The sequence below is a fragment of the Musca vetustissima genome, unplaced genomic scaffold (genome assembly GCF_032173495.1).
Source record: "Musca vetustissima isolate MV318-11 ecotype Yass unplaced genomic scaffold, APGP_CSIRO_Mvet_v1 utg2026, whole genome shotgun sequence".
Taxonomy (NCBI): Eukaryota; Metazoa; Arthropoda; class Insecta; order Diptera; family Muscidae; genus Musca; species Musca vetustissima.
The window spans coordinates 283,193-307,394 of record NW_026882717.1 but is presented as its reverse complement, the minus strand read 5'-3'; the positions used below and the strand labels follow the sequence as shown (position 1 = coordinate 307,394).

The 24,202-nt window shown below is 33.1% G+C and overlaps 3 protein-coding genes across 3 annotated transcripts; all 3 read right to left on the bottom strand.

The window, feature by feature from the left end:
- Positions 1-209: 209 nt before the first annotated feature.
- On the bottom strand, positions 210-5,337 carry LOC133329382 (1,5-anhydro-D-fructose reductase-like). The gene is made up of 5 exons (XM_061537855.1): positions 5,236-5,337; positions 1,110-1,277; positions 875-1,047; positions 477-819; positions 210-407 (listed from the first exon to the last, which is right to left on the bottom strand). Exons 1-5 carry the CDS (start codon positions 5,311-5,313, stop codon positions 210-212), a joined length of 960 nt encoding a protein of 319 aa, XP_061393839.1. The 5' UTR covers positions 5,314-5,337.
- A 1,679-nt stretch (positions 5,338-7,016) lies between these two features.
- On the bottom strand, positions 7,017-16,854 carry LOC133329375 (1,5-anhydro-D-fructose reductase-like). The gene is made up of 7 exons (XM_061537850.1): positions 16,851-16,854; positions 11,151-11,193; positions 10,823-10,925; positions 8,363-8,530; positions 8,088-8,260; positions 7,275-7,617; positions 7,017-7,214 (listed from the first exon to the last, which is right to left on the bottom strand). Exons 1-7 carry the CDS (start codon positions 16,852-16,854, stop codon positions 7,023-7,025), a joined length of 1,026 nt encoding a protein of 341 aa, XP_061393834.1. The 3' UTR covers positions 7,017-7,022.
- Positions 16,855-16,955: 101 nt separating this feature from the next.
- LOC133329378 (1,5-anhydro-D-fructose reductase-like) lies at positions 16,956-22,708 on the bottom strand. The gene is made up of 5 exons (XM_061537853.1): positions 22,607-22,708; positions 17,865-18,032; positions 17,630-17,802; positions 17,222-17,564; positions 16,956-17,153 (listed from the first exon to the last, which is right to left on the bottom strand). The coding sequence occupies exons 1-5, from the start codon at positions 22,682-22,684 to the stop codon at positions 16,956-16,958; spliced, it is 960 nt and encodes a 319-aa protein (XP_061393837.1). The 5' UTR covers positions 22,685-22,708.
- Between the last annotated feature and the right edge of the window lie 1,494 nt (positions 22,709-24,202).

Genomic DNA, 24,202 nt, shown 5'->3' with positions numbered 1-24,202 from the left:
TTTATCAACCACTACTAATTGAAAAAAAGTTAGTTTTCAATTAGTTTAAAGTTAGTTGAATGTACGACAGGGCGGTAACATAATCATCGGTCCCCTCCCACTTACTCATTGCATTTTTTTAATATTTATTGAAATAACAATTTTATTCTGAATACAATCGATGTATTATATACACATTGAAATGACTTAAATAATTTGTACAACAATCTTTAAAATTCAATGCTGAATGGCCAGTATTTATGATTTTGTGCCTTGATTAAATTAAATGGCACCAAACGTTCACCAGTATGGAATGTGTCCATAACGGCAATATCTTCTGGTGACAATTTGAAATCGAAAATATTGAAATTTTCTTCAATACGTTTGGGATTAGATGATTTCGGAATGGGAATAACACCAATATCAACCTAAAAAAATACCAAATTAAATGTTAAATATGTATATTTATAAATTAATTAATTACATTTTTGCCATACCAAATAACGCAAAATAATTTGTGCAGGCGTTTTGTTGTATTTATCAGCCAACGCCTTGGTTTTATCTGAATAGTAAAATTCTGGCTTCTTTTCATCAGGTTTGGGCCGACCAAGTGGTGAATAGGCGGTAAGCGTAATATCACGTTCCTTACAGAATTGCGTTAATTTACGTTGATTCAAGGCGGGCGAGCATTCCACTTGGTTGGTTACTGGTTTAATTTCACAATTATCCAAAACTCTTTGCAATTGTTCACTATTGAAATTGGATACACCAATGCTACGCACCAAGCCAAGTTTAACTAGCTTCTCCATGGCTTTATATGTTTCCAAATAGTCGACATCACTAAGAAATTTAAATTTATACATTATAAGAAGATTTTGTGATGTAAACAACTTACGATAACTGCAAGACACCATCTTCATTCTTGGGCAAGAGACTTTCTTCGTTGACATATTTGTAACCCACGGGCAAGTGCATAAGATACAAGTCAATGTAATCTAAGCCAAGTAATTCTAGTTGTTTGCGACATGCACCTTCGACACGTTCAGGTTCGTGGTGAATATTCCACAACTACAACGACGAATATTACATTAAATAACAATTAGCTTGTGATTTTACAAAAATATCATTACCTTGGTCACCAAAAATATGTCCTCTCTTTTTACAACACCCTCAGCAATTTTATCTCTAATGGCTTTACCAATTTCAGCTTCATTTTGATAGAAATAAGCCGTATCAATGTGACGATAGCCGACATCTATGGCATGTTTAACAGCAATTTCTCCTTCATTATTTTTGGACTATAAGATAAATTAGAAAATTGCATTTCAAATATTAACTAATCATTTAATTGATAATTTAATTATATTATATTATTCAAAATCCTGCATTAAGTCTTTAAGAATGTCTTATACCTAAAACCTCTTCAAATATTTTCATAAAATATTATATTTGGCGGAGAAGTATACATATATTTAAGTTCAATAAAATACAGTTGTTTAATATTATAATAGCTCAAAGTTTTTATTAATTAAAGTTTATATATTATTCGCTAATTAGTAATATAAACTATGCATAATTCAGTCTTCATTGAATGGCCAATAAGGATGAATACTGGCCATCTCATTGCGCCACAAACGTAAATTGTTATTGAAATTATTTATAACATTAATTTCTTCTTTATTTAATTGAAAATCAAAAATATCTATGTTTTCAATTAAGCGCTCCGATTTCGCAGATTTTGGTATGGGGACTGTGCCTATGTCTATCTGTAAGAATATCAATCATAAATTATTTGAATTTATAACAAAATACTAGAGGGGTTTAAGATTACCAAATATCTTAGAACAATTTGAGCTTTAGACTTTTGATATTTGTCGGCAATTTGTTGTAATTCCATTGATTGATAAAATATAGGCAATGGCTTCGTAGGCTTTGGTCTAGCTAAGGGCGAATAGGCCGTCACTATTATATTATGTTTCGAACAAAAATCTCTTAATTTCAATTGATTGAGAGCCGGATGACATTCCACTTGATTTGTTACAGGCTTTATTGTACAGTTATCCAATATTCTTTGCATTTGTGATATATTAAAATTGGATAATCCTAAACTACGCACCCATCCGATTTTGACTAATTCCTCCATGGCCTTGTATGTTTCAACATAATCAACATCACTTGAAATTAAAGAACAAATTACATTTTTTCACAAGTCTTTGGTAACTATACAAAACATACTTTGTTTGTAATTTGTCATCCTCGTGAGGCATTAATGCTTCGTCATCCACATATTTATATCCAATGGGCGAATGCATTAGATACAAATCTATATAATCGACACATAAAGCTTCCATCTGTTTACGGCATGCATATTTTACACGATGTGGTTCATGGTGAATATTCCACAATTTGGTAACCAAAAATATCTCTTCACGCTCAATACGTTTCTGTTCAATGTGCTCCTTTAGAACACGTCCGATAATGTTTTCATTTCGGTAGAGAAATGCTGTATCAATATGACGATAACCTATATTCAGAGCTTCACGTACAGCATTTTCGCATTTAGATTTCTTCAGCTTTAAGTATAAAAATTGAATTGGAATTCATACTAAAATTCTTTGTTCTCGTAACATTGAAAGGTGCAAGTAAAATATTAACTTAAATTTATCCCGCCAAGAGTTAAATAAATATTAAATATCTAATGAAGCGGATTGGTGTCCAAGTCTTCCAGAAACATACACAAAAAATCGCTAAAGCCAAACAACATTTTTCAGGATTTCATCACACAATTGAATTTATTTATCCTTCAGTACAAGCACATTCATAAAGAACCCCATGTGCTAAATATTAAAACTTAACGGTTAAGCAGGCAGGAGATGGAGTTATTATAGTTATTGTATGGAATTGAGGTAGAAACCTTAATAGAATCCACAATGGATCAGTACAGTAACAGAAAATAGGACAAGACGCAAAAAGTAAAATTGAGGCTACTTATAACACTCCCATTCATTTTTATTTTGAAAGGAGTTTTGTAGCCAACTATTTTTAGTGGCTTATATTTCATTACAATTCACAAATTGTACCATCTATAGATCTAAGTTCAGCTGCTTTATTCAACTTATGTAAATTGACTTTAGGTAATGGAAACAAGAAAGAACGTCGTTAACTTCGGCCGGGTCGAACATTTTAAATTGATTAAGTCGATGGGGACATTTATATGGGGACTATGTTTTGGCCTTTTGTGGTAGTAGATTATTCATTCTCCAAAAAATACGGTTCTAAATTACAGACACTTAAATTTATTAATATAAAAGCTTGGACCTACATGTACACCACACGAATTTGTCAGCCTTCCAGAACCATTTATACCAAATTATCGATTGGAAAATATGGCTAAAGTCTACAAAATACGGAAAAAGGAATGGGAGCTATACCAAACCATAAACTGATATCGATAATTTTTAGCAGGAAGATTTGAAACCCCATAAAAATTTTATAAATCCAATTAGATCGAATTCGGTTAAAAACATGCCAAAAACCTCCCAAAATTCCGAATGATGGGTGTACCAATATTGATAATTTTTGGTACTCAATGAGGAGCAATTGTTCAAACTCCCCTAAAAACCGAAATTCGGATATGGGGGATTTCCTAAAAATGTAAACAATAATGATCATTTTTAGTAGGAAGAGTTGACACCCCTTGAAAGCCTCAAAAATCATATTAGATCTAATTCGGTTAAAAATGCCAAAATACCGAATAATAGCTCTGTCTGTTTACTCGATATTTGGTAACAATTGTTACCAAATGTTACTAAATGTTGTCTGTTTACCCAAAAATCCAGTAAAAGAGAGTCAAGTGAGCGAGCAAAATTGACCGTTCAACAACAACAAACTTACTGGAGTTTACTGAAAGAATTTTGTGCAGTAAGATTTCGCAAACTCAGCCAATTTCGGATCAGCAGTTTTACGACCAAACACAAAAATTATTCAAAACATTTTTTTAATTTGAAAAGTTCAATTTCAAGTTAAGTTGTATAAAAATTACAGAAAATGGAAGAAAATTCGTAAGTTATGCAAAGTTTCAATAAATTAGAAAGTATATTTTTAGGAATGTTCCAGAAAGAGGGCAATGTGTTGATGCAGGAAGCTTAAATGTTCCCGGGGAACATACCAAATCAATTTTTCTTTTATTGTTCATTATATTTTTAATATTAAATGCAATACAAAATAATTTTGTTCGTCCTTTGTTTGTTTATTTTGGCGCAAACAAAATGTTTTCTTGAATCAGCTGTTTATTTGCTAAATCTTACTAAATGTTGTCTGTTTACTTTTTTCAGTTTTATCACAAAAGAGAGTAAAAATGGCTTACTCTCTGAACTAGTACTTACTGAATAAATGTTACTGGAAAAGTAACCAGATACACCTAAACATTTCTTTGCCATAATCTGAACACAAAATATTTGGTTTGTTCCCGTACTGCAAGAATCTACTACTTTTTGCTACGATAACACATTTTTCCTTTATGATATCGAACATAATAGTAAAAACTAATAGATTCTTGCAGTACGGGAACAGACCAATTTTCAATGGCAAACACAAAAACAGCTGATTTTGGGCAAACAAAATTATTTGACAGCAAACAAAATTTTGCGTGATTTGCTCACAATGTGAACGCCGACTAGCAAATATTTGGAATAATAAAAAAAATTATAATTATGCTGATTCTGTATGTCAATTCCGTTAAAAAATGTGTAAAAAATTCCCATAATACCGAATATTTGGGGCTACCATTATATGGGGTCTACCTCATTTACAAAGCTCTATCTCAAATATTGCGTCCCTATCGTGATTTCAACGACATAGAACTTTATTCTGATGGAGAATATATATACTTTAAGTATTCGCCGGTGAATATTTCGATGTTGCAAACGGAATGACAAATTTAATATACACATCACCTTATGTTGGGGGGTATAAAATGTCGAATGTAAACATTGCATGATTTGCATACTACCACTGTTTTTGATTGAAATTTCATAATACGGTAACGCTGGAAATTTGATAAGTAAAAAATGCCGCTCAAGGCCTTGTTGCCGGTTTCGCTATAATTTCCATTTGCTTTGAAAGGAATTGAAAACAATTAAAAAGCAAATTTAAAAATACATCAACCACAAATTTTTCATGAAATGTAACATTGAAAGGCGTCTATATAAACAAATATGCAAATACATCATATACATATAAAAAATCACAACTCACCTCATACGTTCCCAAACCCAAAACAGGCATTTCGTAACCATTGTTCAATTTTACTTTTGGTGCCAAAACTGGAGCCATTTTACTGTAATTAGTTGAAAATTGTCTTTTGCCGAAATAGAAACTGCGGTAAAGAGGATGATATTTATTTCCAGTTAGTTCTGTAGAAGTTTCAAGAAGTGTTGTCGCCCGTGGACAAATAATACCTACTTAAAGAAATGACAACAAATACTAAAACAAAATCCATTCAACAGATATCGTTCGCGAAAAAAGCTTTTTTTGCACTTCAAAATAGTTCTACTCACGAGAGCGCAACATCGAGAGAAGACTTACCACTATTCTCTGGGTCTAATGATGCGGCGTTGATTTCCTTTGTTGTTCTTGTTGTGCGACAATTTAAATTATTTTCCAAGCAAAGATTTGTATTATTTAGTAAACGTTTAAATTGGCTGTGGGCAGAATTCTGGAATAGTTTTGTCTGCTGCCAAATACTAGGCGTTAACAATTTTAGATGCATTCTATGGAACCTGTTAATGTTCTGATGCATGTCGTAAGCAAATGCCGTCTGTCTGTCAAATGCAATATTGGCAGCCAGGTGCTATTGTTCTGTCATGATAACATGCAATTGTACAAAAATACGAAAGCTTTTTGTTATTAGTGTGTTCCCGTATATACTGATAATACTATTATAAGATGGATGGCATATCAATAAATCTGTTCCCGTATTGTCAGAACCTACTAATTGGTATGTTCCCGTACTGCAAGAATTTACTACTTTTTACTCCGATAACGAATTTTCCTTTATGATATCGAAGAAAATAGTAAAATCGAGTAGATTCTTGCAGTAAGGGAACAGACCAAATGTTTACTATTTTTCGATATAATAAAGGAAAATATGTAATCGTAATAAAAAATGTAACATTCTTACAAGTTGCAGATGATGCATCGACAAGATAGTAAATTTTAGCAGCACGGGGCATATCATTGCCATTCCTTCTAAGGTTCGATAACGAACTATAACCCGCATTTAGGCCTAGACCCTGGGTGGGAGGTACCAAAAGGAGTGGACCGATATTCCCCATCTTCAAACTTGAACTAAGTTTGAAAGAAATAATAAGATGGGCAAAATTTGGATGAAATCAAAATGTTCTGAAACGGATTTGGTCCAAAGAAATATGGGGTCTAGAACCAATATTTCGATGGTGCACATTTTCACCGTGTCAAATGTATACACCCTCATTAGCCATAAGGCTGAAGGTATAATTATCCATTAAAAATTTCTGAAATTTGTTTTATGGTTACCAAATGTGTTTGTAGAATTAGCTTCCAAAGATAGTTTGAACTGCTGTTGCTGAGTTGACAATCCTTGGCCGGACACACTTTCCACACACAGTAATGAACGCATTAATACTTCTACCACATCTATAGCCAAAATCATATGATTACAGCCGAACTGTTACAACAGGTTAGGTTAGGGTTGGGGATGTGTAGTCACTTATGTGGATGTAGCACTCTCAGACCGTCAGTTTCATTGTGGTCATCCACGAGAAGAAAAGAGATGAGAGACCTATAGTAATCAATTGCATCCTGATTAAAGTATGTCCACTTCGATTTTTTTTTTTAATTAAGCAAGAATCTAATTTAGTTATAGTACTAATTTTCTAGATTATATGTACATATACTGGATTTTCTTTATATACATTTAAGCTTTATTAATTGTATTTTTAAAGCACATTTAAAGCACTTTCATTTTAAAATACGAGATTATAAATAAGTTCTGAATATTGTTTTCAATACTCAATATTGAATGGATAGTGAGGGCTCTTTTTAGCATGCTCCATGGGAATCAAACGATCACCGGTATTATATGAATCCATTATCTTATGATCTTCAGGAGAAAGTTTAAAGTCGAAAACATTAAAATTTTCAACGATACGATTTTTATTAACGGACTTTGGAATGGGAACAGCACCAAGTTCAATCTGCAAAGTAATAATGTCAGAAATGTATTCTCACGGAAATAAATAATAACAATTACTTACCAAATATCTCAATACCACCTGTGCGGGACTTTTGTTATATTTTTCACCAATTGCCTTTACTTTATCGTCGAATAAATAAACGGGTAATTTTTTGGCTGGTTCTGGTCTTCCGAGTGGACAATAGGCCGTTACAACAATATCATGTTTTTTGCAGAGAGCAATTAACGACTTTTGATTTAAACCGGGATGACATTCAATTTGATTATGAATTGGTTTGATTTTGCAATTAGCCAATAGGCGGGCTAATTGCTCCGAATTGAAATTAGATACACCAATATTCTTGACCAAACCTTTTTCTAGCAGTTTTTCCATAGCTCTCCAGGTGTCCAAATAATCGACATCACTTAAAAGAGAATAAAAAAAGTAATAAATAAATTAGCCTTTATTAAAAAAACCATAAATTCATTGTGATATCCTGAATTTAAAAAATATTTAAAATGTGCTATGAATATATATTTTGCAAGGATCCATTAGGCATCATGTCTTCTATTGGAAATTTAAATTATTAGCATCAATTATTGACATTTGTTTGCAACATGCAAAAGAAAACAAGAAACATACATAGTTACTTTTGATGATATTTGAAACGCTTTCTAAATCAATTGGCCCAAGGATATACCCTATTGCAATTGATCAAAAACAGTTTATATTTAGATTGGTAGTTTAGATTAACATCCGTTTTCAAGTAAATTTCACATAACTTTTTGAATTACGTCTAGAATGACACTAGTCAAGATTGGACTCCTTTCCTTACAGATTATATTTCGGAGTTGGCATATATAGATTTCAAATACTCAAAAAAGTGTTATATACCTTAATTCAACATCACCTTTGGCATTGGTTGGCATCATAACATCATCACCACGATAAACGTACGAATAGGGCCAATGCATTAAATATAAATCAATATAATCCAAACCAAAGTTTGCCAACGATTTGCGACATGCGTATTCAACACGTTCAGGTTCATGAAAATGACACCATAGCTGTAATATAAAACAAAAAATCATTTTCACATCTCATTCACAATTTGCATCCATAAACAGCACAAGCAAAAATCTGAAGCTTGCAGCATTATTTTTAATTACCTTTGAAACGATGAAAATATCTTCTCGTTTGATGACACCCTCGGCAATTTTGTCTTTCACGGCTTTTCCAACCTCATGTTCATTTTCATAGAAATATGCGGTGTCGATGTGTCTATAGCCAACATCAATTGCATCGCGTACAGCACGTTCGCAATCACCACCCAATGACTTAAGGGGTTTAGGTAGGGGTCGGTCATCCATTAAAAACCAATAAAACAACAACGCCCAAATCGCACCAAGTTAACATTAAGTTTATTCAACAGGATGCAGCACGGTTTTAATGTTATAAAAAAGAGGAGTAAAAGATGTAAAAACAAATGTTAAGAAAAGTTTTGCTACCACATGTTAGAGTTTGTTTGGCGTTTGAGTTGATTAGAATTCATTTCATTGCAATGTCGGCGATCTGCAATTTCTTTCATAAATGCGTGAGTTGACTTACATGCTTAAATCGCTCAAAAGTTATTCAAATGGTCTTTTCCCGTACTGCAAGAATCTACTCGATTTTACTATTTTTTCGATATCATAAAGGAAAAAAGTGTTATCGGAGTAAAAAATAGTAGATTCTTGCAGTCTATGTTATTTGAGGTTCACAAATTATAAATAGGACTTTATAACGACATATCGGTCATAATAAAAGTATTCAATAATCCCTAAAAAATCTGCACTTTATTTTATATAGCTGTGGTTTATAGCGACAAAATTTTCCAGTCCCTTGACCGTCGTTAAAAGCGATTTCGACTGTACTTTGTTTTTTTTTATATACACAAATTCGCAGAAGTTGAATTTTTAAATTGTTTAGTGTTTTGAGTCTCAATAAAATCACAAAGGCGACACAATTTCTCACAAACAGTAAGGAAAGTAGAAAATTCGGACTGGGTCGACTATATGATACCTTTCACCACTTTAAGTACATTCAACGTCGTCGCCTTTTCGAAGGAACATTGACATGAAATTGAACAAACATTATTTATTTAACATGATTTAATGAAAACTTGATACAGGCTATTCGTAATGCTGCACTATTGAAAATTTAATCTCACAATCAGACCCCTTCGAAATATATATGGAAGCTATGTTTTCATCTGCAACAATTTCAACAAAACGCAACAACGTCATTCTAGTCTCAACTTGATACATTGTACAAAGTTGTAGGACAAACTTTAGGAGTTTGGTGCACCATTTACTTAAAATCGGACGAAAATATATATGGAGCTATATCTAAATCTAAACCGATTTTCACGAAACTTAACACACATCATTCTAGACTTAATTCAGTACGCTATGAAAAATTTTGTGCAAATCGAAAGCTGTATCAAATGTCACCCAATTCGGATCATAACTGCGACCTGTACTTTGTTTATAATTTAACATGGACAGACAGACAAACGGACACACATAAATCGACGCATAAAGTGATTCTATGCATATTCCCAAAACAAACCATGTGTCTATCCCATTTCCTTTTGCCTTTTACAGTCGTATGCACCACAGTGTGGGGAAGGGCATAAAAAGAGCAATTCCGAAGATACATATGTCGAACTCCAATATTAGACTTCAGGTTTTGACAATTCACTTTTCATATCCTAATCATCCATGATTATTGATTTTGACCGGAACGATCTTTTTATACCCTCCACCATTAGGTGGACATTCATACTACTTATGATCGATACACATTTTTATATGGCGGCAACAATGGGGGCTAAAAAGTGGACCAATATCGACAATTTTCGACGGAAATATGTGCAAACCAATGGGAATTCAACAGCTAATTTGGCCGTAAAACATGCTCAAACTTCCCAAAATGACAAAATTTGGGAGCTATCATTATAGGGGGTCTAACCTAAATTGCTACCCAATGAGAATTCGAAATACTAAATTACAGACCATGATACCAAATATTTGGGAGTTAACGTTATATGGGGTCTATACAAAAACGTGTATCGAAATATCTCATTTTCAATAGTAAACATCTTAGGAGTAGCAGTAATGTATATGCAAATTATAACGGACGGGCATGGGTAAATCTGTATATAATTGTGTTCTGATCAAGAATATATGCATACATAGTACAAAAAGCGTCATAAAAATTTAAATACGGTTTGCGACCGGCCGTTCGATTTTATAAACAATAACAATGCGAATCTCTTTCACTGTACATTCTTTTGAGATAATCATGCTCACAACATCTGATAGTCTAGTGGAAAACATCTTCATACACACATATACAACTTATAAGATAAGAATTATCGCAACTAGAATACAAATTTACTATCTTTCTTGAAGAGCGCCACATATTAATTGAATAGTTTATTAATCTGTAATTATATGCCTTTTGACTTTGGGTGCAGTACTAGTGGTGGAAACGACAAGCGACAATTGATCGTAAACATTGACACTTTCTAGTAAGAAGGTTTTAAAAATGCATTTTATTGACCATATATTTTCGTATTTACTTACAGTATAGGTGCCCAATCCGATTGCTTGCATTTTGCTGCCATTATTATGGGTAACATAGGGAACTTTCGGGGTGCTCATCTTTGTGGAATGTTTGTTCAATGTCCTAAAATTAAAAAAAGTAGAAATTAAATTCAGAACGAACTTATACATATTGAAATCAAATCGAATTTAAAATCTTTAAAATTAAACAAACGCCACAAATATTTTGTTGTCTATTTCTATTTCATCGCATGAAATTAACACCGTATTAATATATTATTTAAAAAAAAATCTAATTTATGTATGTAAGTAGGTTTGAATAGGAAAATATACTGCCCGCCACCATTACCTGCCGGCTAATTGATGATGCTTTGGCAAACAACTGTTGCTTACTGTCACAGAAAACCAAAACAATTGAAATTGTTGAGAATGTGTTCTTGAATGAAATTGAATTACATTTCAAAAGGCTTTCTCAGTATAAAAAAGCTTTTGATATCCAATATTCTCAAAGTTGCCATATCTTATTATATTATAAAAATACACCTTGTCACTCTGACAAAAAAATGAGTTGAAATAGTTTGTTAATGGGTCCGCACAATGACCGCGTTACGCTTAACGGATCCATTCTGCAAACCCCTTTAGGCTTATTTCTATTATTTGTGCCGCTACACTTTAAGAGCTCTTTGAAACAGACATGGATGAAACAATATACATAATTTTAGAACAATTAAAATTTGAAAAGCGATTTAAAATATAGTGGCTTGAAAATGTTTATGTGTTATGAAACTAAATAAAATGTTTGTTTTACGTTTTCTAAAAAGGGACTTCGTGGTGGGTATTATGTGTTTGTGCATATGTTTGTAACATGCAAATGGAAACGAGATAGACACATGGTTCCTTTTCAGAATATGCATAGAATCACTTTCTAAGTTGATTTATGCAAGTCCGTCCGTCCGCCTGTCTGCTCATGTTAAATTGTAAACAAAGTACAGGTCGCATTTATGATCCGAATTGAATGAAATTTGGCACAGGTTACTTATTCGGCCCAAGGACGAACCATATTGAAATTGGAAAAAAGTTGTTCGGATTTATATATGGCTCCCATATATATTTTCGTCCGATTTAATGTGAATTGTGTAATGTCGTTTCGTAAAAATCGGTTCAGATTTAGATATAGCTCCCGAGTTAATGTAAATGGTGCACCAAAGTCCCAATATATGTTTCGATTTGCACGAAATTTGGCATAGCGCACTAAATTAAGAATGATGTGTGCTAAGTTTCGTAAAAATCGGTTCAGATTTAGATATAGCTTCCATATATAGTTTCGTCTGATTTTAGGTAAATAGTGCGCCAAAGTCCCTGCAAATTTTTTGATTTGCACGAATTTTGGCATGGCGTACTGAATTGAGTCTAGAATGATGCGTGTTAAGTTTCCTGTAAATCGGCTCCCATATATATTTCGCCCGATTTAGTGTAAATGGTGTACCAAAGTCCCCTTATATCATTCGATTTGCACAAAATTTGGCATAGCGCACTAAATTAAGTCTAGAATGATATGTGTTAAGTTTTGTAAAAATCGGTTCAGATTTAGATATAGCTCCTATATATATTTTCTTCCGATTTTATTGTGCACTTACGACCCAATGCTTGCCCGATTGCCATACAATCTTGTACAATGAACTGAAGTTTATCTAAATTAATCTTTGGTAAGTCTGGTTGAAATCGATTCAGATTTAGATATAGCTTCTACATATATATTTTCGTCCGATTTTAGGTAAATAGAGCACCAAAAACCCAAATCTAGGGTGATTGACACAAAACGTGTCAGTACGTTTGCACAACGTACTGAAGTTAGTATAGCCTAGAAGTTAGATATAAATGGTGCATTAAACTCCCCAGGTGGGTCCGATTGGCAAACAATTTTGCACAACGTACTGAAGTTACTATAACATAACGCGTGGCAAATTTTGTTGAAATCTGTTCAGATATAGATATAGCTCCTATTATAGTTGCAACAACTTCAATAAAGTTCTTACACCTCGACAGTGATCCTGACCAAATTTAGTACCATTTAGTACCCATAAGTAATAATGTCTTAAACTGAGTCCTGACCCCAATCCTACACCCCTAAAATGATCCTAACTCCAAATTTCATTGTTTCAGCTCTATCGGTTCACCCAAATCCAAATTGTACCAATTATAGTACGATTTAGTACTTTTCGTACACATAAGTAACAAATTTCCAAAACTACGTACATATCACAATCCTATACTCCGACGGTAATGTTACTTTCAATTTTCAGGATTCTAGCTCCATTTGTACCTCCAAATCAAATTTGTACCAAATATAGTACCATATAGTACTTTTCGTACACATGAGTACACGGTTTCAAAACCATCTCCTTATATCGACCCTACTTCCCAACCCTAATTCGCATTCCAAATTTCAAGTTTTTAGCTCTATCCGTTTTCATGCTACAGAATTGTACCAAATTTAGTACATTTTCGTACATTTCAGATAGTTGTAGTTCGAATTTCCAAAAACCCTTTGGTACATCTATCCTACACTCCATCAGTGACCCTCAATCCAAATTTAAGAGTTCTAGCTCTACTGGTTCGCCAAATACAAATGATATCATATTTAGTACTTTTTAGTACTTTTCGTACCCTTCTAGTACGAATTTCCAAAAACCCAGCCTTATCCGTCACATTTGGGCCAAGAGTGACCCTCACCCAAAATTTCAAGATTCTAGCTTCAGCCGTTTTGTCTGGGCGTTGATGAATCGTTAAATCAGTCAGTCAGTCAATCACTTTACTCTTTTATTAGTATAGATTGTGAAATGTAGCTTACAGCCTTAAGGTGGAAAGACTGGGCAACATGAAATATAAAATAAATAAATATATCAAGAATAATTGTTATTGTAGTAAACATTTGTACATTCTTATGGGTTATGGATCAGACATATTAAAAATAAAAGATAGATAAAAGGATTGGTTTTCACCGGTGTACGTAAATATAATATGAATTTCCAATTATTCATGGAAACAAACACAAATGTAACTTTAATATGTATGTAAGCATAAATTGGATTTCCGTGAAAATATGAAGCCTGGTAATAAACTATTATGGTGGCGGAATAGTCTGTTTGCTTAAATACATAGTAATTACATATGTTTCTGTGTATAGTGTATACCTTGGCAAGTACGTTTTTTTAACAAACTAATTGTATTCCCCATAATGTTGTAATAACAATTATTATCAAGGCATGTTAATATGATCCTTGTAAGGTACCTGCCATAAAAAACGACTGATAAAAACTCTAGTAGATCGTTTCTTAATTTTGATATAATTTCCGATATGGACAGTGCCACTCATTCTCGGTTTCAAAAAACTATTGGTTCACCCATAATTCAAAGTCTACCCAATTTAGTACATAGTTGTACCAATTTCCAAAACTTCCTACATACCCCAATCCTACACCCCCACATTGATCCTAAATTGAAGATTCAGGATTCCAACTTTATCGGTTGACCCACATTCCAAATTGTATCAAATTTAGTACACAGTAGTACGAATTTCCAAAATTTCCTACTTAACCCAAACTAACACCCCACAGTGATCCTAAATCTAAGTTTTAGGATTCAAACTGTACTGGTTCACCCACAATTCAAATTGTACCAAATTTGTTACTCATTATTACAACTTTCCAAAACTTCCTTCACACCCCATTCATACACCCCCACAGTGATCATAAATCCATGTTTCGGGATTCAAACTCTATCGGTTCACCCACAATACAAATTGTACCAAATTTAGTACACAGTAGTACGAATTTCAAAAACTTCCAACTGAACCCAAACCAACACCCCCACAGTGCTCCAAAATCTAAATTTCAGGATTCCAACTGTATCGGTTCAACCACAATTCAAATTGTACCAAATTTAGTACACATAAGTACAAAATTTGAAAACTTCCTGCATATATCAATCTTACACGTCGACAGTGATCCTGACCAAATTTAGTACCATTTAGTACCCATAAGTAATAATGTCTTAAACTGAGTCCTGACCCCAATCCTACACCCCTAAAATGATCCTAACTCCAAATTTCATTGTTTCAGCTCTATCGGTTCACCCAAATCCAAATTGTACCAATTATAGTACGATTTAGTACTTTTCGTACACATAAGTAACAAATTTCCAAAACTACGTACATATCACAATCCTATACTCCGACGGTAATGTTACTTTCAATTTTCAGGATTCCAGCTCCATTTGTACCTCCAAATCAAATTTGTACCAAATATAGTACCATATAGTACTTTTCGTACACATGAGTACACGGTTTCAAAACCATCTCCTTATATCGACCCTACTTCCCAACCCTAATTCGCATTCCAAATTTCAAGTTTTTAGCTCTATCCGTTTTCATGCTACAGAATTGTACCAAATTTAGTACATTTTCGTACATTTCAGATAGTTGTAGTTCGAATTTCCAAAAACCCTTTGGTACATCTGTCCTACACTCCATCAGTGACCCTCAATCCAAATTTCAGAGTTCTAGCTCTACTGGTTCGCCAAATACAAATGATATCATATTTAGTACTTTTTAGTACTTTTCGTACCCTTCTAGTACGAATTTCCAAAACCCAGCCTTATCCGTCACATTTGGGCCAAGAGTGACCCTCACCCAAAATGTCAAGATTCTAGCTTCAGCCGTTTTGTCTGGGCGTTGATGAATCGTTAAATCAGTCAGTCAGTCAATCACTTTACTCTGGGCAACATGAAATATAAAATAAATAAATATATCAAGAATAATTGTTATTGTAGTAAACATTTGTACATTCTTATGGGTTATGGATCAGACATATTAAAAATAAAAGATAGATAAAAGGATTGGTTTTCACCGGTGTACGTAAATATAATATGAATTTCCAATTATTCATGGAAACAAACACAAATGTAACTTTAATATGTATGTAAGCATAAATTGGATTTCCGTAAAAATATGAAGCCTGGTAATAAACTATTATGGTGGCGGAATAGTCTGTTTGCTTAAATACATAGTAATTACATATGTTTCTGTGTATAGTGTATACAAGTAAGTACGTTTTTTTAACAAACTAATTGTATTCCCCATAATGTTGTAATAACAATTATTATCAAGGCATGTTAATATGATCCTTGTAAGGTACCTGCCATAAAAAACGACTGAAAAAAACTCTAGTAGATCGTTTCTTAATTTTGATATAATTTCCGATATGGACAGTGCCACTCATTCTCGGTTTCAAAAAATTGATTTTTTTTATTTAAATTGAACCTAAAAATTCCGAGTGAAAATCTCAACTACTCGTGAATATATAGCCGATTTATTCTGTTAGCATCAAGAGATTCTCAAACTTTAAAAGTGGTTTTCTCAAAACAGTGTTTCTACGGATGGCGGACACGATAACTCAAAAACTAGAATAAATGTAATCTGTCAAGATCTTCCACATTTTCCAGCTTGACGTTTTGTCGAAAATATCGTATTTTCCAAAAAATAGGTCTGCTGTTTTGCAAATTATCGAGCGATGTCAATAATCCTAGCTCATACCAGAGTAGTCTGTATGGAAAAAAGTCCGTCACTACAAGAAACATCTGCTCTGAAAAGGAATGTTCTGGTGTGATGCCAAACGTCCGAACCTTGACACGGTTGAATTTAATTCGTAAATGCAATTTCGCAACAATATTTGACATAAATATAACTTATCAAGTAAAGACATTTGTAAGGCACATTGCCCCATATGGCGAAACGCGTCGCATAGTGGTGGGAATGCAGTATCTCTCTGGCTTTCCTTTTCATTGCAACTCCGATCATGTAGCTCATCTCGAAAGAGAAATTAATAACTAATTCACTACGTCTAAAAGAATGAATTTTCATTAATTAAAAAAAAAAAAAATATTTTTGCAATTTATTTTTTCCTTTTTATGTCTTCAAATACATGTATGTAAAGTTACAAGCCCTTAACATAATGTACGGTAACATAATCATCGGTCCCCTCCCACTTACTCATTGCATTTTTTTAATATTTATTGAAATAACAATTTTATTCTGAATACAATCGATGTATTATATACACATTTGAAATGACTTAAATAATTTGTACAACAATCTTTAAAATTCAATGCTGAGTGGCCAGTATTTATGATTTTGTGCCTTGATTAAATTAAATTGCACCAAACGTTCACCAGTATGGAATGTGTCCATAACGGCAATATCTTCTGGTGACAATTTGAAATCGAAAATATTGAAATTTTCTTCAATATGTTTGCGATTAGATGATTTCGGAATGGGAATAACACCAATATCAACCTAAAAAGTACCAAATTAAATATTAAATATGTCTATTTATAAATTAATTAATTACGTTTCTACCATACCAAATAACGCAAAATAATTTGTGCGGGAGTTTTGTTGTATTTATCAGCCAACGCCTTGGTTTTATCTGAATAGTAAAATTCTGGCTTCTTTTTATAAGGTTTTGGCCGGCCAAGTGGTGAAAAGGCTGTAAGGGTAATATCACGTTCTTTACAGAATTGCGTTAATTTACGTTGATTTAATGCGGGCGAGCATTCCACTTTGTTGGTTACTGGTTTAATTTCACAATTATCCAAAACTCTTTGCAATTGTTCACTATTGAAATTGGATACACCAATGCTACGTACCAAGCCAAGTTTTACTAGCTTCTCCATGGCTTTATATGTGTCCAAATAGTCGACATCACTAAGAAATTTAAATTTATACATTATAATATTTTACAAGAATATTTTGTGATGTAAACAACTTACGATAACTGCAAGACACCATCTTCATTCTTGGGCAAGAGACTTTCTTCGTTTACATATTTGTAACCCACGGGCAAGTGCATAAGATACAAGTCAATGTAATCTAAGCCAAGTAATTCCAGTTGTTTGCGACATGCACCTTCGACACGTTCAGGTTCGTGGTGAATATTCCACAACTACAACGACGAATATTACATTAAATAACAATTAGCTTGTGATTTTACAAAAATATCATTACCTTGGTCACCAAAAATATGTCCTCTCTTTTTACAACACCTTCAGCAATTTTATCTCTAATGGCTTTACCAATTTCAGCTTCATTTTGATAGAAATAAGCCGTATCAATGTGACGATAGCCAACATCTATGGCATGTTTAACAGCAATTTCTCCTTCATTATTTTTGGACTATAAGATAAATTAGAAGAAAATTGCATTTCAAATATTAACTAATCATTTAATTGATAATATAATTATATTATATAATTCAAAATCCTGCATTCAGTCTTTAAGAATGTCTTATACCTAAAACCTCTTCAAATATTTTCATAAAATATTATATTTGGCGGAGAAGTATACATATATTTAAGTACAATAAAATACAGTTGTTTAATATTATAATAGCTCTAAGTATTTATTAATTAAATTTTATACATTATTCGCTAATTAGTAATATAAACTATGCATAATTCAGGCTTCATTGAATGGCCAATAAGGATGAAAACTGGTCATCTCATTGCGCCACAAACGTAAATTGTTATTGAAATTATTTATAACATTAATTTCTTCTTTATTTAATTGAAAATCAAAAATATCAATGTTTTCAATTAAGCGCTCCGATTTCGCAGATTTTGGTATGGGGACTGTGCCTATGTCAATCTGTAAGAATATCAATCATACATTATTTGAATTTATAACAAAATGCTAGAGGGGTTTAAGATTACCAAATATCTTAGAACAATTTGAGCTTTAGACTTTTGATATTTGTCGGCAATTTGTTGTAATTCCATTAATTGATAAAATATAGCCAATGGCTTCGTAGGCTTTGGTCTAGCTAAGGCGAATAGGCCGTCACTATGATATTATGTTCGAACAAAATTCTCTTAATTTCAATTGATTCAGAGCCGGATGACATTCCACTTGATTTGTTACAGGCTTTATTGTACAGTTATCCAATATTCTTTGCATTTGTGATATATTGAAATTGGATAATCCTAAACTACGCACCCATCCGATTTTGACTAATTCCTCCATGGCCTTGTATGTTTCAACATAATCAACATCACTTGAAATTAAAGAACAAATTACTTTTTTTCACAAGTCTTTGGTAACTATACAAAACATACTTTGTTTGTACTTTGTCATCCTCGTGAGGCATTAATGCTTCGTCATCCACATATTTATATCCAATGGGCGAATGCATAAGATACAAATGTATATAATCAACACATAAAGCTTCCATCTGTTTACGGCATGCATATTTTACACTATGTGGTTCATGGTGAATATTCCACAATTTGGTAACCAAAAATATCTCTTCACGCTCAATACGTTTCTGTTCAATGTGCTCCTTTAGGACACGTCCGATAATGTTTTCATTGCGGTAGAGAAATGCTGTATCAATATGACGATAACCTATATTCAGAGCTTCACGTACAGCATTTTCGCATTTAGATTTCTTCAGCTTTAAGTATAGAAATTGAATTGGATTTCATATTTTGTTCTCGTAACATTAAAACGTGCAAGTAAAAAATTAACTTAAGTTTATCCCGCCAAGAATTAAATTAATATTAAAGACATAAAGGAGCGGATTGATGTCAAAATCTTCCAGAACCATTATCAACAAATCGCTAAAGCCAAACAACATTTTTCGGCATTACATCACACAATTGTATTTATTTTTTTGAATAAAGCGTGACACAATAGCTGAATTCGTAGCACTTCGAAGATGTTTGGCTACCCTTTGCTGGAACTGGAGAAGAGCACTATTTAGCCTCAGTAACAGAAAATCACTAAATTACGGCAACCAAAATCATATATATATATATATATATATATATAGTTCGACGAAAGTTTATTATTGTGCTAAATAAAGAAAATCTTCCTTCAACGGTTAAGCAGGCAGGAGATGGAGTTATGGTATGGAGTTGAGGTAGAAACCTTAATATAATCCCCAATGGTTTTTATTTTGAAAGGTTTTTTGAAGACACCTATTTTTAGTGGCTTATATTTCATTACAATTCACAAATTGTACCATCTATAGATCTAAGTTCAGCTGCTTTATTCAACTTATGTAAATTGACTATATGTAATGGAAACAAGTAAGAACGTCGTTAACTTCGGCCGGGTCGAACATTTTAAGTTCCTTAAGTCGATCGGGACTTTTATATGGGGACTATGTTCATTCTCCAAAAATACTGTTCCAAATTACAGACACTTAAATTTATTAATATAAAAGCTTGGACCTACATGTACACCACACGAATTTGTCTGCCTTCCAGAACCCTTTATACCAAATTATCGGTTGGAAAATATGGCTAAAGTCTACAAAATACGAAAAAAAGAATGGGAGCTATACCAAACCATAAACTGATGTTGATAATTTTTAGTAGGAAGATTTGAAACCCCATAAAAATTTGATAAATCCAATTAGTCTGAATTCGGTTAAAAACATGCCAAAAACCTCCCAAAATTCCGAATGATGGGTGTACCATTTTATTGGACCAATATTGATAATTTTTGGTAAGGAGATTTCCTACTCAATGAGAAGCACTTGTTCAAACTCCCCTAAAAACCGAAATTCGGATATGATGCCGTATATGGGGGGATTTTCCTAAAAATTGAAACAATAATGATCATTTTTAGTAGAAAGAGCTGACACCCAACGAAACCTGAAAAATCATTTTAGAGCTGATTCGGTTAAAAATGTGCCCAAAAACAGCCAAAAATACCGAATAATAATACATTGGCCAATGTTGACAAAATTTTGGTAAGGAGATTTTCTATTCAATGAGAATACCAAAAATATTATTTGCTCCCAAATTGGTTGAAATACGAGAAAAAGCTCTCCAACATACCAATGTGAATAAAAAATGTATAATTAAGCTGATTCTGTATGTCAATTCCGTTAAAAAATGTGTAAAAAAATCCCCATAATACCGAATATTTGGGGCTACCATTATATAGGCTATACCAAAATATGGACTGATATACCGCATTTACAAAGCTCTCAAATATTGCGATATATATACTTTACGGGTTCCCCGGTGAATATATGGGTGTGTTGCAAACGCAATGACAAAATTTAATATACACATCACCTTATGTTGGAGGGTATAAAATGTCGAATCATGATTTCAACGGCATAGAACTATATTCTGACCGAGAATATATATATAGGGGAGAGGGGGCACCTTTGAACACTTTTTGCTTTCGAGCCTCATAAAATTTTTTATTTTATAATTTTTGGTTTCTTATCTTATAAATTTATAAATTTTAACTAATAGGTAGATATGTAACATTTACATAGAATATAGATATGACATGCTTTAAGCTTGATATAAATATTTTATTGCTGTTTTAAGGAAGTCAAAGCTTGGTTTTTATACAGTGTTTATGTTAAAATATAACTGTATTTTATTCAAACATATCAGAAATGCATTTATTTATTAAAAAAAAATTTCAAAAAATTTTTGAAAATTAAAAAATTCAGATCAAAATTTATTAAAACATAAAATGACATAAAAACAAAAATTAATATGGTGAAAAATACAGTTAATTTCGTAGTCTTAAACTCCTTGTACATTAGAACTTTTTACCGGGTTAACCTACTTTATGAGGATTTATTTGACATATATGAAATGACAATTGAAACCCACTGGGTTAACGAAATCCGGTTAAATGTAAACGTACTGTTATTATCCCATTTGAAATTTTGAGAAATCGAAGCCAAAAGTTAAAAACTCCGCTCGTGGCATTTGACGGAAATGTATAATCCAAAAAAAAACCAAAAGAATAAAAGTTTACAATTACACTGCGAAAATATGGTCACCCATGTACAATTTGTCGACAACTGAAAAAGCTAGCCAAAGTGGTTTACGCATATAAATAACAAGATTGCCATATACAAAAATGTGGTAGCGGGTCGGATAAAATGTAATCCAAGATTTTATGAGCGCTGTTCAAAGGTGCCCCCTCTCCCCTACTTTACGGGTTCCCCGGTGAATATATCGATGTGTTGCAAACGGAATGACAAATTTAATATACACATCACCTTATGTTGGAAAGTATAAAATGTCGAATGTAAACATAGCATTTGCATACTACCACTGTTTTTGATTGAAATTTCATAATACGGTAACACTGGAAATTTGATAAGCGTGGTTTTATATTTGTCGGGATCGGGATCGGTGTTGAGAGTTTCTCTCTCTCTCAGTGGTAAATTGTGATTTGTGTTGGAAAACATTACCACAGGTAGGAACAAAAAAGTACGAAAAGGTACCTAAAATTCTACTTCAAATCATAATTATTGAGAAATATTGGCCAATATTTATACCAGTTATTTGCATAAATAATATATGTTATAATTTAAGCGTAAATGTATTCACAAATAATAAAAAAATCTATTTTTGTTTTGGTACGTTTATATAATTTCGTAACTTTTGTGAAGAAAAAGTACGCTTATTACAAAATTAAAAATAGCGCAACTCTAATTACTCTCTCAAGAGAGAGAAACTCTCAACACCGATCTCGATCCCGACAAATATAAAACCACGCTAAGTAAAAAATGCCGATCAAGGCTTTGATGCCGTTGATGCCGGTTTCGCTATAATTTCCATTTGCTTTGAAAGGAATTGAAAGCAATTAAAAAACAAATTTATAAATAAATCAACCAAAAATTTTACATGAAATGTAACATTGAAGGGCGTCTATATAAGCAAATATGCAAATACATACATCATAATATAAAAATCACAACTTACCTTATACGTTCCCAAACCCAAAATAGGCATTTCGTAACCATTGTTCAATTTTACTTTTGGTGCCAAAACTGGAGCCATTTTACTGCAATTAGTTGAAAATTGTCTTTTGCCGAAATAGAAACTGCGGTAAAGAGGATGATATTTATTTCCAGTTAGTTCTGTAGAAGTTTCAAGAAGTGTTGTCGCCCGTGGACAAACAATACCTACTTAAAGAAATGACAACAAATACTAAAACTAAATCTATTCAACAGATATCGCTCGCGAAAAAAAGCTTTTTTTGGACTTCAAAATAGTTCTACTCACGAGAGCACAACATTGAGAGAAGACTTACCACTATACTCTGTGTGTAATGATGCGGCGTTGATTTCCTTTGAGCCACAATTTAAAATATTTTCCAAGCAAAGGTTTGGGCTTAACTCTAGGTTAGTAAAAACGATCAGATTTTTCTGAAATTTTTTCCAGAGGTAGGTATTTTTACCCTTATTATGGGGATATATTTTTTTCTTGGGGGCGTACCCGGTTACCCGGTTATTTGACCCGGAAGTTCGAGTACGGGTACCCGGTTATATCCGGTTCTACTGATCCGGTTAATAACATGGGTATAATTTTAAAGGTTATAAAAATACCTTTCCAATGAGTGGTAATATGACAGGGTTATCTAAAACCATTTTGGTGGGTTTTGGCCCCGATTTGTTTACTATTTTTCGCGTAGCCGCTGTTGGCATCTGTCCATAGGAGAAAGTCTTAAATCCCCGCCCGAAGGCCGGCTACACAAAAAAATATTCTATTTAGAAGGAGTTTCTGTCGCGTAGCCGGTGTTGGCATCTGTCCATAGTAGAAAGTCTTAAATCCCCGGCCGAAGGCCGTTCACCAAAAGGTTATCTCAAACCATTTTGGAGATATAGTAAAAACCCAAACTCAAATGATAACCCAAACTCAAATGATAGACCACAATTTGCCCTTTCCAAAATGGTGCGAAAAATATTCTATTTAACAACAGATTCTGTCGCGTAGCCGGTGTTGGTATCTGTCCATAGGAGTAAGTCTTAAATCCCCGGCCGAAGGCCGGTTTTACAAAAAAATTTCTATTTAGAAGGAGTTTCTGTCGCATAGCCGGTGTTGGCATCTGTCCATAGGAGAAAGTCTTAAATCCCCGGCCGAAGGCCGGTCACTCAAAAAACACCATGCTATTTAAAAGGAGATTCTGCCATGTAAAAATATTTACCTTGTTTTTATAGGGTTCTGAGGCCCATATCTTTTGATCCACAACAGATACAGCCACATATCGCACCATTTTGTAAAGGGCAAATCGTGGTCTATCAGTAGAGTCTGGGTTGGAGAGGGGCTATAATGGACCCAAGTTCGACTTTTATGGAGTTAATCAAAAAAAAAAAAAAAAAAAAAAATCGGGGACCAAAACCCAGTTTTTTGACTATATCTCCAAAATGGTTTAAGATAACCACATCATAATGGAAAGGTATTTTTAAAACCTTTATAATGATACCCATTTTATATTAACCGGATCCGTAGAACCGGATATAACCGGGTACCCGTACCCGAATTTCCGGGTCAAATAACACGGGACTATTATCTTTA